This window comes from Perca flavescens, chromosome 22, assembly GCF_004354835.1.
Source record: "Perca flavescens isolate YP-PL-M2 chromosome 22, PFLA_1.0, whole genome shotgun sequence".
Lineage (NCBI taxonomy): Eukaryota > Metazoa > Chordata > Actinopteri > Perciformes > Percidae > Perca > Perca flavescens.
In genome coordinates, this window is record NC_041352.1 from 14564817 (window position 1) to 14581671 (window position 16855).

General features: G+C 40.9%; 1 protein-coding gene across 2 annotated transcripts in view; it reads right to left on the reverse strand.

The window, feature by feature from the left end:
- Positions 1-16855, reverse strand: part of prex2 (phosphatidylinositol-3,4,5-trisphosphate-dependent Rac exchange factor 2) — a 90884-nt gene that overhangs the window by 28719 nt on the left and 45310 nt on the right. For both annotated transcript variants that reach the window (XM_028569094.1, XM_028569095.1), the window contains exons 21-29: positions 15269-15386; positions 11935-12119; positions 9859-10020; positions 7464-7686; positions 7142-7349; positions 3560-3739; positions 3338-3432; positions 2612-2694; positions 1072-1162 (exon numbers count right to left, since the gene is read on the reverse strand). In XM_028569094.1, coding sequence (XP_028424895.1) covers positions 1072-1162; positions 2612-2694; positions 3338-3432; positions 3560-3739; positions 7142-7349; positions 7464-7686; positions 9859-10020; positions 11935-12119; positions 15269-15386 — 1345 coding nt within the window. The remainder of the gene's footprint in view (positions 1-1071; positions 1163-2611; positions 2695-3337; positions 3433-3559; positions 3740-7141; positions 7350-7463; positions 7687-9858; positions 10021-11934; positions 12120-15268; positions 15387-16855) is intronic.

Consider the following 16855-nt stretch of genomic DNA (forward strand, 5'->3'; position numbering starts at 1 on the left):
AATAAGAAAACTTTTTATATCAGAGCTTATTAAAGCCTTACATAGTACAATACAGACAACCAGGATACAAAACAGTTATCATTTTTGCTAAATCTGGAAACAATGCCTGCACCACTTACAAAAAGAAAAAAAAACAATTGTTGCTTTTGAGCAAAGTTTTTTTTCTTCTATCTAATCCTCAAAAAAGGGCTGAGTCATCTGAACAGAGTTCACAGATCATGAAAGGGCACCGTAAGCTAGTTAATATTTGCAGTGGGAAATGATAAGGACAAATTTAGCCCCTTCCAGTAACATTTCCTACATTTTTCCTGTGAGAGATAAAATGTAACAATGGACAGCGGTGGTTAATCAACAAGGTCAAGATGAGGTTAGGTGGCAAATGAACACAGTAAGAACTATGTTCAGATAACACACAAGCACAAGAGCTGTTACGGGGTCACATTTTCCATTGACTGGTAAGTAGCACCACAATAACCATGAAGTGGAGATGAGTATGCAACTAAGTGGTGCTGTTTCAACACTATAAAGTGATTCAGAGTGAAGGGCACTGGGATGGCTGAAGGGTAAAATAAGTGAAAAAAAAACAAGAGGGAGGATGAATAGAGGAGAAAATGGATGAGAGCTGGAATCCACCTACAATACTTTCCTCATGTCATCACATCTGCGCGCACGCACGCACACACACACACACACACACACACACACACACATTACACAACAGGAAGTTGCAGCCCCTATGCGCAGGCGGCTGCGACATTTTCAGCGTGTGCTCTGTTTTCTCTCAGTATCGGTGCTGGTTGGGAGTTTCTCCGATATTATCTATCTTTTCTCAGGCCCACTGTGCAGTCCAGCAAGGCCCAGGAAGCACAGCTACACCATAAAAAAAACATTCCTCACAGGAAGCACATATACTGCTGCAGCAGAAAGTGACATATTTTGTGAGGAAAACAAAACAGAGACTAACTTTTACATGTCTTGCTTAAATGGTTTGACTACTGTGTAACAAGATGTGGTAAAATATGCTGAGATCAGTTTCAGAGCCAGGAGTACATCACAGTCACGGTGCTTTACCATGTAATCCTCTTCCAGGTGTGAAGCATTTGGTCTGCTCAAACGCCCGAGCCACCACTGCTCCTCTCAGCATGCTGGTGATTGAGTCCACCTGAAGAAAGCACAAGGGTCAAGCTGGTGCACTTACATAATACAGTTTCCCTCTAGGCAGAGTTTAAAAGTATGTGCAGGGAAGCAAAAACTGCTGCCCAAACATAACCAACACCTGCATCTCTCGCTCTCTCTGTAACACACACACACACACACACACACACACACACACACACACACACACACACACACACACACAATCCCACGAAGCCCCAGTCAATACAATTTGCTATGCAGTATGTAAACAAAGCTGGGGAAACTGCACTACAATAAAACAAATGACAGGAAGTAGCCCAAAATTGCAGAGACAGCAAAGCATAGTTTTTTCTGCTTTTCCACTGTCGATGGAGACATCCTCATAAAACTTTTCGTGGATGTTGAATGCATAATCAGATATGGTCAACCTTTGCTCCAAATGTCTCAGAAAGGTCATAGGTCAGCGTAAGGCTGTCACAATGCTCACTTCCTGTGCACGATTCAAAAATAAAAATGCAATTCCTATTCTCCATACACAAAAGTCAAAGTAAATACTTTCCCCTTAAAAACACGAAGTTGCACATTGTTTTTGGGTTTAAAATGATTGCAATCTATCACACAATATAATTAGACAACATGATCCTTATCACCTTATCAAGATAAGAAAAAAGGTTAAATGTATTCCTTAGAGGATCAATAAACTATAATAAGATGTAAAAGATTGTCTATCTGGGATATCTGGATTTAACGAATGTTCGGGGACGAGAACTGCAAATAGTGAGAAAGTTAGTTTAGGCTTTGCACGAATAAGGCCGGTTACACACTGGATGCGTCGCGTGTCCGTTTATATTTCGGCTCCCATTTTAACAGGTTAGAGCTTACACACTGCCTGCGTGACACGCTCGTCTCAGGAGCGGTTCGAGCCGCGCCGAAAACACGTGCCTGCTAGAAATAGAACCGACGCCTATTTTTCACGCGACACACAAGCGTGTTGGAAGCGTTTCCAGGCAAAATAGAATAGGAAAAGATGTTTATATGTCGTTTAGACACAAATACATATTAATAAATGACATGTTGATGTTTAAAAGTCTCTAGGTTTTGATATAAATGCAGATATAAATGTAATAAAAAAAAAAAAGAAAATTGATTTTCTAATATTGCACCTGTCAATACAGAACGAAATATTCTGTAGCCTATTTTGCCGTCAATACTGCCGACGTTGTCTTTGCTGTAATCAAATCAGTATATATTTATGTTTAACATGGTTTTTCATTTTATCAATGGGAAACATACATGTGTCCAGACAAGGCTAGCAGCAGCAGCACCGCGTCAGACACGTTTCTGGTGTGTAAAGACAGAAAATTCCACGCAGCTGACACGCAACAGAAACGCCACGCTCACGCCACGCAGGCAGTGTGTAACCGGCCTAACTCCCATCAATCACATCTGCACAGATGTGAATTTGCTGACCCACCTGGCTAAACAGATGCTCCAGAAAGCTGTGAAGTTTCTTCTGCTTATCATGGGACAGCCACACACTGGAGGGCATCTCATCTCCTGCAGAGGTGCGGCAACAACATGTCAGCATTATTCCACTAATGTACTGTATTAAACACATGCACTATGTTGTCTTACTGCATCAACACAGCTATGATGGCAAATCCAGTATATGGGTCTGTTTTTTGCCTTTCTTTTAAATGGACATGCTCTCTGCTTTTAGGATGAAGAAAAAGGCAATATCTGAAATCACATACTGTATAACTGCAATGTGTGTGTATGGCTGTGTGACAGAGACATCTAAGAGACAGAGGGGAAGGATGTTTGACAGGATACACAGCTGTGTGAGATGTTAATGACAAATCCAGCTGAGATGTGTGGCCAAATGCCTGTCATATCCAATTAGATTCAACTTCAGGCTTTTTTGTTCACGTCTTCCAGAAGGTGTAATCATGCAGTAAGATTGTAATCATGGCCTGTCAGTTATGGGACTATTTTGCAACATTGTGGATGATTGGGGTTATGGATTATAACACTCAGATGGACACGTTTGTTTTTCTTGTTGGCCATAAGAAATGGCCATATAGATGTTATACAGTGAATTAATAATAAGTTATGTTATTTCTATCTGCCAAATAACTTTACTAATGTGTGATATGTGGAGGACAGTAATGCTTGTGTCCGCTGCGTTGCATTTGTGTACCTGAGTCCATCTCATCACTGTGAACATAGGAGCTACAGTGGCTGCTGCAGATACTGGTGAAGGAGGCAATGGAGTTTCTGTTGCTATTACAGTCACTGAGAAGAAAAAGGAGATACATGTTGAGTAAGAAAAAATACATTTTTACTGTCCTTTTTCAACACTTGTCATTCTGATATTGTATGTATGTAACTCTTTTGTAACCACATTTCACTTAGCTTTCACCTGTATGAGTCTCTGTTGCTTATTGTGTCGTGTCCAGAGTCCTCCTGCTCATCCCCTGCCACGTTAAAACACACTTTCTTCCCGTTCCGCTCCCCCTTCTCTCCCTCGCTCTCTGCCGATATGTAGCTCTCTGGGGTCCTCGCCTCTGACGCAGGAGGGTGGGTGATGGAGGATAAGAGGCTGATGGAGAGAAAAAATAGAGGAAGGAGAAAACGGTGGAAAGAAAGAGAGAAGGAATTACTTAAAACAGCTATGATATTTGAGACAGCAGGATAAAAAGTACTACTTTGATTACACAGGAATGCTACACAGGAAGCTCTTACATGTGCCGCGGCACTGTGACATATTTAACTGTAAATACAGTATGTACAGTATGTGCTTACTGTACATCTGCGTGGGCTCCAGTTTGGGCTCCAACAGCTGACTGAGTGTGCCAAACAAAACCTCAACTTGTTTGTGCTTGGCTTCCGCACGACAGCTTTAGATGGTCAGGGATCCATGTCGTATTAATAGATTCAAACATGTAGCAGGGTACAGCTGTGTCAACACGCTGCAACTCTGCTGCAAAGATCAGATCCCCTGTCACTGTCACAGCTGGCCTGTATTCTATCAGACAGCAGAAGAGCAGGAAGAGGCCGGCCGGGATATTTTCACAGTTGCAGCAACACATGTTGGCATTTAAAGCCATATTCCAATAAATGCTAGGCTTTTTTTTAATCTCTCCACACGCACACACTCTGACACCCCATGCCTGTTTACATTTCAGCCTCATTTTAATTTCTGTCCACTTACATTTTCCATTGTGTCATAACATCGGCCTTGAGGACATTACAAAGCGGAGGCATTCGGGAGGGGCTGCTTGAGGCCACTCCGAGTAACGTAAAATAAACAACCTGTTTCCTTCGTGCTACCCAAGTGCATCTCAGATTTGTATACCTCTTTATGATTTTAAACACCTCTCCTTTCCCCTCATTCCTCTTTCTCTGCATTGACCCCCTTTTCTACCCATTCACAAGGCTGACTAGGCCACAGAGATGCCCTCATTATGGTCCACTCCAGGAGCTGCCACAATGCCCCTCCAAAGCAGAGTGGCATTCCATCACCATGGAGAAGCTCTCCAGCCTCTGGGATTGGCTATTGGTTCATAAAGAAGTGAGCGCAGTTTGGGGCCTTTGGGGTGCAAAATATCAGAGGGAGCAAGGGAGAATAACAATGACTGGATCAGAGAAGGGGCTTCAACAGAGAGAGTGGAGAAAATAAAAAGCGAAAAAGTAGGCCAAAGTGCACCACTGCTTATCGCAAGCAATCAGAAAGATCTCTTAATCTATCACAGGGAAGCTCCGTAACCCACTTCGACACATTAAACCATTGGACATCAATCGCCTTCACAGAATCTAGAGGTTCATCTGCATTACAAAACTCCACGGTAGGCAGTTTCTTGATAGGATATTTGCATGCTTTGATCCACGCTGAGGTAAATAAGTCAGAGGATCCTATAGCTCTGAAACCGCTGCCATTCAGGACGCTATTAATGATGTGCAAAGAATAAGAATAAATATGTTAAAATGGAGGAGAGTGGGTGTTTTATCCAGGATGGGAGGAGGTCCTGATACAGTATAAAGCCTGTCACGGGGCACGTCCTCACACAGCTGTGACCCCTCGCCTGTGGCCCCCGAGACAAAGGTTCACAGGTCACTGCCTCAAAATGGATTCCTCTAGACAGAATCAGCCAAGAAATTATTAAACATCTTTCAATGTCCAGTTCTTTTCCTAAATTACTTGAGGAGGGGCATCAAGTCAAAGTTGTGCTGTCAAAGTTAGTCACACCCAGCACAGAAAGAGAAAGGAGGCACAGACAGTGAACAATGTCTGCGTCAGTATGTGCAGGTGGGTGTGTAGAAAGCAAGTCATAGAGGAAATGAGACCGGATAAAGAGACAGTGAGATGTAGAGAGCTAGGAGGGAAATGGTAGGGTGTGTAGTAGTAGTAGTGACCCTAGGCCAGTTAACGAACCGGTTAATTTGCAACTAACCTAATGAGGTGCTTAGGAGGAGGTATAGAGGTCAAGGCAATGCTTCCAGACTGCAACTACTAGCAATACAACCCATATTAGTTCCACCCCTGTGAAATACTCATGCCCACCCTCATAGCTCAATCTTAACAAGCTCCTGAAGTGTGCATGTGTGTGTATATTTGCATGTTTAAACAGATAGCGGCTGGTAAAAGGTCATTATCCCCCCACTAGCTGTGTCTCGGGCCCTTTGAATGCACCTGAAAACGACTCTACTAATTGGCACTGACAGGAGCATGACAAAATTTGTCCAGACTTGGTCATTAAGAGCCCTGCTGTGGACTCAACTCATTATTACCACAGCTAGGTGACAGCTCCGCTCCATCTAGCGACTTTTAATGTCATTCTCCGAATGCTGCCGCCTTGGCTGAGGAGACTTCTAATGACTGAATCAATCTAATCATCATCTAAAGATTCAGAACACATAAGTCAGCTGTCCACCAATAATTACCAACTACTGCAGGGGAAATCTGGAAGAGCTGGAAGTTTCTTTCTTATTTAGAAAGGGCTTCTCACTTCATAGGTTTTACACACAGTGTGTGTATTCAATTTTCAATTCAATTTATTTGTGTGTATGTGTGCACGTGTTTTTCTGCATACTGTGCATGCATATATCAATGGTCCATTGTTGTTGAATGGCATTTCCAGAGGGCACCTGGCCTCATGACACACCCTTTACATCACTGAGATTCTATTTCCTGTTTGGGGGTGGGGGAAGTAGAAGTGGAGCAGTGTTTCCCATTTCCTTTCCATAGCCTCGTGTGACTCCAAACAATGAACCCAGCGACCATGCTGAACACAGAGAGTCCAGCCAGGAAATACTGATCTAACACACATACCGTATCAGGAAGCATAGGCATACCTTTGTGCGCCAAATTGTGCAGACATATAATCGAGAAAACCACCAAACTGACTTAATGTTTCCGTTTATCCCCTGCATTCTGTTTCTCTCTCTCTCTCTCTCACACACACACACACACACACACACACACACACACACACACACACAAACAGGTGCTAGGGTAATGACCAAAATGTATGCCCGTCAAGATGCAGGCTGCTAAAGTTACAGCGTGTTATATGAGGCAATCTGGTTTCAAGGGACATTTATAATCAAGTGGAATAGAATCAGCAGGAGGGTATCTTTTCCCATCATAAAACAAAAAGTGATTTGAAGGGTTTAAAAAAATATCAATTTCACTCTTTGTTTTGCAATTTGTGGGAAATATGTTAAAATAGATTAACTTCAAACTCAAAGCCATTTAATGAAACGTCGGAATCAGAATCAGCTGATAACACAAACATAACACTGTGTCTCACATGGGAATAGTTTGCAGGGGGTTGTGCATATGAGAAACAAGTAACGTGTTGATTGCGTGAGTGTGTGTGTGTGTGTGTGTGTGTGTGTGTGTGTGTGTGTGTGTGTGTGTGTGTGTAATTTAACCACTTGGATCTCTACATTCAGGTTCAGATTTTGTATATGCTGTAAGTGTGTATCTATAGCCACTCACTCATGAATATGGGCACCGTGCGTCTCCATCTCTTTGACCACCATGGTGAGTTTGTAGAGGAGTTTTTGGTAAGCATCCAGGGTGAGCAGGTCTTCCTCTCTGAGCAGGAAGCGAAGGCCATGACCCTCTGTCCTGCCCAGGCTATGACCTGATGGTGCGGCCATAGTGGTGATAGTATGCTGGACATTGACCATGGGGTTAAGCTTACCTGAGGCAACACACACATGCAAGAAAAAAAACAGCACCATTTAAAAAGTCTGAAATTTCAAAGCAGATTCCAATGAATATGCATTATTCCACTGTGCAGGTGCTCCTTACTCACCCTGCTCAGCACTACTGCGTCCTCTCTTCTCCAGTGTGTTCTTCCTGTTGTCCAGCTGCACACCAAAGGCACTACCCAGAGAGGTGGTGGTCTTTGGGTAGGACACCTCCATCACATTGATATGACAGTTTGTAGGGCAAAAGTCGCTGCTATGAAGGGGGGACACCTTGGCTTTAGCCTGCTTAAAGGTGGGCCACGCTCTGTTCTTCAGTACCCGAGCAAACTGTACATACAATAGCAAAAGACAGATACAGGTGGTTTAGAGATAAAACATGTTTTCTTTAATTAAAAGTGAAAAGATAATTTGTGAGAAATATGGGTAGAGATTTGCACTGTAATGGCACTTCCCTCAGATAATGCCATTCTATGGTACTATTGTCTGGTAGCTTTATAATCAATAGTATCCAAGGTAGGGAATAGGAATTTAAATGACAATTTTAGAATAGGCAGGCTTCAAAAGTCTGAATCATAGCCTTATATAGCTGATGTGTACCTCATCAGTGCAAGAGTAAGAGGCTCCATGTGAAACACACTAGAGAATATCTGTCAACTAAATGTTCGGTTTTGTTTTATATACATGACAGCTGACGCCTGAAGAAAAGCATAAACATCCATTACTGTACATTTCCGACATTCCTCCATTTTTTTTGTGGCAGCTCAAATATTTAACCCAAATCAAAGATCCAAGACAGACACATAACATCGTCATTGTTAACATATGTGAAGAACTCCAGACTCCAACATGATTTAAATTAACAAGAATTAAATTAAACTGATGTATAGAAGCTCATTTCATTACTTTGTAAGATTATATGATGGCATGATTTTATTATGTGTGGTTTGATTTGTAATTTCAGCTACCTCCAGATTGTACGTTTCCACTGAAAAGTATCTTGCTTCAAATAAAGTAAAGATTATTTTCAGATATGTTAACAGCACATCAATCCGTTAAATGAGAAAAATTCCCCCGGGTGGCTTAATGCTATAGAACTTCTATAGAACATCGTGTGTTCAGGAAACCTCCTGAACTTGCCACGAGATAGCATCTCCATGTAAAACACAATACGCAGGGAGTCCAAAGGACTGCTTAGATCCAATAGAGCTGATACAGAATATCACAAGCACATTTGTTCTTCACAACATTTGGTTGCACTTTTCTTGAACTCTCCATCACAGGGCCTGCATCCTGTCTTGGATGTTACACAGCAGATGGTATAAGCAACCGGATCAGTTTTTAGCAACTTGGGCTGTCAACCAACATAAGCATACCATAATGTGCATGTCAGCTAAGGAACTTAACCCAAACATGTCTTCCATGTTATCTAAGATAGCTGGAGAATGAAGCTTCTGCTCCAGGGTAAATGATATGCTCCAGATGGACCCCGAGCTGACCTCCTCTTGAGACTGAGGAGTCTCACCACATCTCTTGTTTGTCTCTAGATGTTTGTGGACACTTTATATTTCCAGGCCTCAGGTTAACATCTCTCCTTGTATCACTCTCTGTTCTGTCTTTCCTCTTTCATCCTTACTCTCTCTCATTTATTGCTCCTTTTCTCATTCTTCCTCTTTCGACCCCCCCCTCCCCTTCTCTCTAGGGGTCTGACAAGGAATGCTCCAGTGCAGGAGGGGATCTTACACAACAAAAGTCCTGGCTGTGGCTGTGCATGGCTATTTATAAGTGACTAGTAATGAATCCAAGACCCACTCTAATGTTGAGTCAGATCTTTTCCTTTTTACCCTCTCACGCACATTTGCAGGCACTGGGATGTTTGGCCTATAGACACATGTGAATGAAATGTGATGAAAATACTCTGGCTCTGTCAACAACCAGCTGTAACCTAATTACAAACACAGCGCCAGATAATACTAAATATTGCACACACATTCACAACATAAAAGTCAGTCAGTGACCGACATCTTGGCGAAATATTTCTTCTTACTCTCAGATCAGTGAGAACTAATTATTGTAGCACAGGAGCCTTCATAGACAGACACTTGTGTTCAACTGCACTGACAAAGTGCACATCTATGTCTCTTAAGTACATTATTAGTATGTCTCCCTCACTTGCCCACGTTCTTTATAAACGTATGGGAGATTCTTTTCAATCACAGCAAGTGAGCAGTGGAGGTCGTTTTAAAAAGTTCTATTACAATGCATCTACGTTGAATTAGTTCAGCAGGACAAGAACCACAGTGTGGTACCACATTGGAGACTATTTAAAAGTGGTGTTTCTACACCAGCTGCATCATGTGTCTATTATTGTCAATCTAGAGAATTACAGAAGACAGAGTCCATTTTCATGGTTCCAAGCTGCATGAAAATATACATATGAAGTTCATAGTGAAGACAAATATCATCCAGAGCAGAGAGACAAATGAAGGGCCTCTTTGTTACCTTTCTGTAGTTGGTGATACGCCGGTTGATGTGCTCCACCCTCTCACTGCACATGGCGCTGAAGCGTACCTGCAGCTCCTCTGGGATCACATCACAGCTGGAACTCAACGTTCCACACATCTGCACCAGCGTGTCATCATTACGCGCCAGCGCCTCCAGGATCTGGTCAGAGAAAGGGCAAACAAAGGCAGGGATGATTAACTGACACGCACATGCCTACAAAAATCCCTTTTTGCAAAAACTGATGGGATGTAAATAAATGACCAAGCCTTTTTAAATTGGAAAACAGAACATAATTTGGCTGGAGGGCTAATTCCTCTACAGCATTTCATGAGCAGTTAAACTGATATCTAAAATGTCCATGTGCTTTTCATAAATCCATGGAGATAAACCCAGATTGTGATACATATGCTGTACGTATGTAGATTCTGACTTTCCAGATCAGACATTAGATATGGAGGAGGAAGAGAGAGAAAAGCAGGGGAGGAAATGTAACAGCAGGAAGAGACTGAAGCACACACAAAAAACCATGCATCCCAACAGTGTTCGCAATATTAAAATTCAACATCACACAGATCTCAGAGAACATCTGGGGCAGATGTTTATAATAATACTAAAATTATTTTCACTTTGGAAGAATAGGAAACGACTTATAGTTGAAGGGGATATGGGAGGTTTTATTTCTGTGCGTTGTCATTGGGTTTCATTTAAGATGGTGCTTTTAAAGACTTTAGAACACAAGGGCTGTAAATCTAGGCTAGTTTAAGACATGAATCCAACTTGTGATCTCTGCTGATTTACCAGAGAGATGTTGTTCATCATGGTATTTGGCTTAAAGATGCTGCAAACTGCTTTTTATTTTCCACACCAGCATGTGTGCATCTATGTCTGAGTGAATCTCCTTTCCTCTGTGTATCTTAAATCAATCATGATCATTCTGTGAACATTGACTCCAGGATGTAAAAAGCATGCACTTAACACAGCTGGGAACTAACATGACTAAAATAAAGCTGTCAGTTTTAACTAGCATCAAGCCCCTCAATATACACAGCAGGAGAGCCGTTGGCTGTACGTGTCTGTACTTAGTAACACAACAAAATGACTTTGTGGACATTTCAAACTTAAGGAAAAATGCCATGACAAAGTTTGTTTGAATTATCAGTCAGAATCTAATTAATTACAAATTCTACTGAGATTCCACTTCCACTCAAACAGCAAAAACATATAAAGAGAAATGATGACTTGTCAAAATAATTTTTTTGTTTATCTACTGCTACTCTGAAGCCCAGAAGCCTTGTCATGGTTTGTTTACATCTTTATTGTTCTCCCTGATGAAGCAAGGCTCAGCTCTGAGGTGATAAACCCCAACAGCACTATTCATCATCTCAAAAAGGTTATAACACTGTCCCTCTCTTTTCCTCTGTCTCCTCTCTCTCTTTCCTTCACTGCCATTCATTGCCACGGAGGAATAAAAACAGTAAGCGTAATGATAAAAGCTCAAATTAATTGCCATTAATTGAACTAGACATTCTACTAGGGCAGGACTGGGCCAGATTAACCACTGGGGCAAAAATGAGCTGTGGGCCTCTATTGAGCCCCTGTTCGTCCCACTTTCTGTGAATTGTGAATATATCCTGTTATACCCATCATATACTGTACAGTGCACACAGCACATAGCAGCTTTAATATATTTTTCCTACAGATCGATTAACCAATCTGTATTCTTCAACTGGAATACAAGTGATTATTAAAACTAGCCTTGTGGCTGGACCAAACAAATCCAAATAATTGAATTACCAACATCACTGTTTTCAAAAGATAAATAGTCAGAATCCCGCATATTTAAACCAACATCTACAAAAATGTCAATAAACCAATCAGCCTAAAGTCCAGTTAAGATGTCCACATTTTTAAAATGGTCATACAGGAATCCAGAATGGGAAAGAAACCGTAATGTACAGATGATACTTCTATTTATTGTTATCAAGTTAAATGTGACAATCTATCATATTCTATAGATAGGAGATCATATCATTTAGCCCTATATGTATCCCACTAACTGAACAGACAGAATACCTTTGCAGTGAGGCTGAAGAATCCCTTGGGTTCGACCATCTTTTCCAGCACATGACACTTGATGCCGGCCGTGCTATCATACTCATACATCACTCCGTACTCCAGGTGGACATTGTCTACTGTCAGACTTACATGGTCCTTCTTCCCGTCGATGATTGCTATAGTGCTGAATTTGTCCATCACCTCTGAGATGGTAGAAACACAGAAGAACGAAGAGACAGTGGAAAACCAGGTCTCACACAAAATATGGCACACATACACAAATCACAAAAATGATGTACTGATCATGTTCTGTAATAAACACAAAGAATCCTTATCTTCACCGCAAAAAGTGTTTTCATCACTGCACACTCTGCACTGTAGGAGGTCTCAGACCACCAAATCTGCAGTTCATTTTAGAGGAAGACCCTCTGCACATGGCTTCCCCTCCATCATCCCCCCAAAAATGAGCAATTTCAAGAGCATTAAGTTAACCAGCCCTAAGCTAAGGCGATGACTTAATATGGCAATAAATCCTGCCTCAGAGCGGTTTGCTACGAAGGGAATAGTTCTCCTGTTTAACTCGCTCATTGGGATTAATAAATCGTAGGAGGGAATTAACACTTGATGAGCCAGACTAACAAACTCCAGATGTATGGAGCTAAATCAGGGCCAAATGTTTTGTTCATTTGAAAAAAATATATATAGTTGAAAAAATAAAGCTTGAAATTGAAAATTTAAGTTTTGGTCAAAACTTGGAAAAAATAAAACCATGTATTCAAACTTAAAATAAGTGTACCAATTTTTCTTTCAGTTTGAATAAAATATAGATTAAATTCTGGAATTATTTTGAATAAATTATAAATTTTCATTTTTCACTTTAATATTTGTTTTCAGTTCCACATTTCATGTTTTCAGATTCAAAACTTATTTTTTTTACGCCTTCAAATCTTTTTTTTTCGGTTTCAAATCTTTTTTTTTCGTTTTCAGATCTGTTTTTCACTTTCAGATAATTTTTTTTTCGGTTTCAGACTTTTGGCCCTGATTTTGCGTGGGGGGCGTGGCTTCAACTCAGAGGGGCGTGGGATTATGAGTGACAGCCTAACAACGAAGGCAGAAGACTCCTCTGTCATGTTGACTTCAGGAAATGGTGTTACTGTGAGAACTATGACTGAATGCTTTCTATCCACTATATACATGTGATGTTTACTTAATAAACTGATGCAAGTGACAAAGTTCCATTTAAAAAATTGTATTGGACAACACATGGTACCAATTACACTATAAGAGCAATAAACTGATTGTGCAGTTCGGCAGGAACAATGACTTCTCCCACTTCCATGTATGACATTGAATGTAGCACCACAGTATTCACTCGGCAGTCAGCATAGCGTCCGCTCCGCCAAGGCAACCTGCTGGCGCAGCCCACAGGTAAGACATGTGAAAGATATTAGCCTTTTTGAATAGATACTTTGGGACATTATCCCCGCAGTGGCATTAACACATAAAGGGAAAATAGGTGGACAGCTGGAAATGAAGCATCGCTAGCACAAAAGTTAGCATTAACTAACGTTAGCTTCACACTAGCTGGTGTTTTTACACCAATTTTAGTGTCCAGCTCAAGTTTTTTGACTTTAACGTGTAGTGGTCTTTGTTAACCTCTGTTTGTCAGAATGACCATAACTCGACAGTGGCTGCCTGCAGCCGTACAGCCTTATAAAACATATAATATAAAAATGTAAATGGTCTACATATAATGTAAAACATTATAGATAACTAACATTGCTAGTGTTACCTTTTCATGGTTCGTTTAAACAACATAACTTGTCCTGGTCCGCTTTGTTAATCAATCAATCAATCAAAGCTTTTATTACGGACACACACGGTCCAGAAAACAGACAGTAAGACATACAAATACAAAAAGACAAGTTAGTGTATTCTGATACTTAAGTTAGGCTGTGGTAGAAGCCTTCAAAGTTTGCCCACTTGGCATATTTTGTAAGGCATAACTGTCATGCTGTTACATGTAACGTTATAGTGTAAAACGTAATTTATCAGGTCAGAGCATTAATGTAAAGTCATATTTGTCTACTCTATAAAAGGAGACCTTCTTCACTGCAGCCAGTGTCAAGTTATGGTCATTCTGACAAACCGAGGTTAACAAAGACCAATACACGTTAAAGTAAAAAAAAAACTTGAGCTGGACACTGAAATTAGTGTAAAAACACCAGCTAGTGTGAAGCTAACGTTAGTTAATGCTAACTTTAGTGCTAGCGATGCTTGATTGCCAGCTTTGTCCAGCTGTCCACCTATTTTCCTTTTATGTGTTAATCACAAAAAAAAATGCCACTGAGGGGATAACGTCGCAAAGTATCTATTCAAAATGCTAATATCTTTCACATGTCCTACCTGTGGGCTGGTGCCAGTGAATACTGTGGTGCTATAAGTCATACATGGAAGTGGGAGAAGTCATTGTTCCTGCTGAACTGCACAATCTGGCACAGTTTATTGCTCTTATAATGTAATTGGTACCATTTGTTGTCCAAAACATTTTTTTAAATGGAACTTTGTCACTGGCATCAGTTTAAGTAAAAATCACATGTATATAGTGGATAGAAAGCATTCAGTCATAGTTCTCACAGTAACACCATTCCCTGAAGTCAACATGAAAGAGGAGTCTTCTGCCTTCTTTGATAGGCTGTCACTCATAATGCCACGCCCCTCTGAGTTGAAGCCACGCCCCCCACGCCAAATCAGGGCCAAAAGTCTAAAAAAAAAAAAAAAAAATATCTGAAAGTGAAAAACAGATCTGAAACAAAAAAAAAAAAGATTTGAAGCCGTAAAAAAAAGATTTGAAGCCGTAAAAAAAATAACTTTTGAATCTGAAAACATGAAATGTGGAACTGAAAACAAATATAAAAGTGAAAAATGAAAATTTATAATTTATTCAAAATAATTCCAGAATTGAATCTATATTTTATTCAAACTGAAAGAAAAATTGGTACACTTATTTTTAGTTCAAATACATGGTTTTATTTTTTCCAAGTTTTGACCAAAACTTAAATTTTCAATTTCAAGCTTTATTTTTTCAACTATATATATTTTTTTTGAATGAACAAAACATTTGGCCCCGATTTAGCTCCATACAGATGAGCCTGTTTGGAGCTCTGAACTGGAGAGGGCGACAGGCTTACGTTGCTGCAAACAAGCATGTGTTACATCCGCGGACACCTTGAGCATAATTTCTTTTCCCAGATTCTCATGTAGTTTCTGTGTGTGTTCTTTGCGTGTGTGTGTGTGTGTGTGTGTGTGTGTGTGTGTGTGTGTGTGTGTGTGTGTGTGTGTGTGTGGTCACCTTCTACTTTACACTCAAAGCCGTCTCCATTCTCCTCAGGGCTTGCTTTCTGGTTTGTTTTCTGGTTGTCCTCCTGGGCACTCTCACTGTTGTTGTACACCCACTTAATAGTGTCTTGCTGCATAGGATTACAATAAAGGAATTCTTAGAAGTTTAATGAAAATGTTTTTGCATCATAAAAAAAATATGAAACTTTTGTCCCTATCAAATGATTGTTAGCTATTTATACTTTGAACTTACATTGAATTGTAAAACTCCTGTGTGTTTTCGCTAATTAAATTGACTGGGAACATTTAAGTCACACGACTGTCAACACAAATTAGTCTATTGACAGGTCTAACAGGTGGCATTTCTATTGCTAGGAAGATGGTCGATGATGAAAAATAAAACTCTGAACACAGTACACAAGCTGAGGTTTGGGTTTCGTGCAGCATGTTTAGCTGATTCTGCCCAGATATGGTGTACAATGTCACAGTTGGGTTGGCAGAGCATACAGTGAAAAGCCTTCACAAACATATGGAAACATGGTGCTTGGTGAGACCGCAAACGCAAACCCATGCCAGTCTCATCAACCCACTCTAGCGTGCCACACAACCCTGCGTGTGCGTGTGTGTGTCGTGTCTGTCTGTTCTCCCGTCTACGCACCCGAGCCCACAGTGGGTTTTCCTGCCAAGGCTTCATGCTGTGCCTTCCTACTGGTCTGTGGTCTTCTAGTATACAACCACAGAGAGACAGAGAGAGAGAGAGAGAGAGAGAGAGAGAGAGAGAGAGAGAGAGAGAGAGAGAGAGAAAGGGGGGTGGTTCCTCTGCGTCCATACTTGATGTAAACCAGATCTCCAGTAGTGTTGTGGAACCCTAAAGTGCTCATTAAGCCTGAAGTCTCAGTGGGGCTTAATTATAGTGACACACTACACTAACTCACATCATACATACACCCTTGGGTTTCTATTTTCACACAATTTTCCCACCTTCAACAGGTGGACTGAGCTTGCTCTCTCCCCGTACACTGATGTCAACCACAAAAAAAAAAAAGAAATGGCAGGCTTATCCTCCATCTTTCTCCTCCCTCCAACAATCTCACCCACCCTGAGCTCCAGCCACCCCCAGATCCTTTCCCACCTCTCTCTGCAGCCTGCTAGTCTCCCACAGCAGGCCCACCGCTGTGAGCCAGAGGTCAGCGCTGGAGGAGCCAAAAATACTATTATTTCTGCGTAATGACCCAAGAGAAGGAAAGAGGGAGTCAGAGAGAAAAAGAAAGAGAGAGAAAGAGAGGGATGAAGGTAAACGGGAGCTAGGAACTCTGTCTGCTATGTTTTTTCTCAGTCAACTAGTCCTTTTTTCCCCTCTTTTCTGATCTTTCACACTTCTCTAGTTTTATTACATAACTATCAGATCAATCAACATACAATCCAAATTATCTTAACTTTCTACCAGTGAGGTCATGGGAAGGCAAAGTGTGACATCCAAACATAATTGCAATTTTTTTTTAAATAATTAATAACTAAATTCTGAGGGGACTATATCTTCATAATGCTCATAAAGTCGGGTATGTTTTCATTTTTATTTCACGTATGATACCCTAAATAC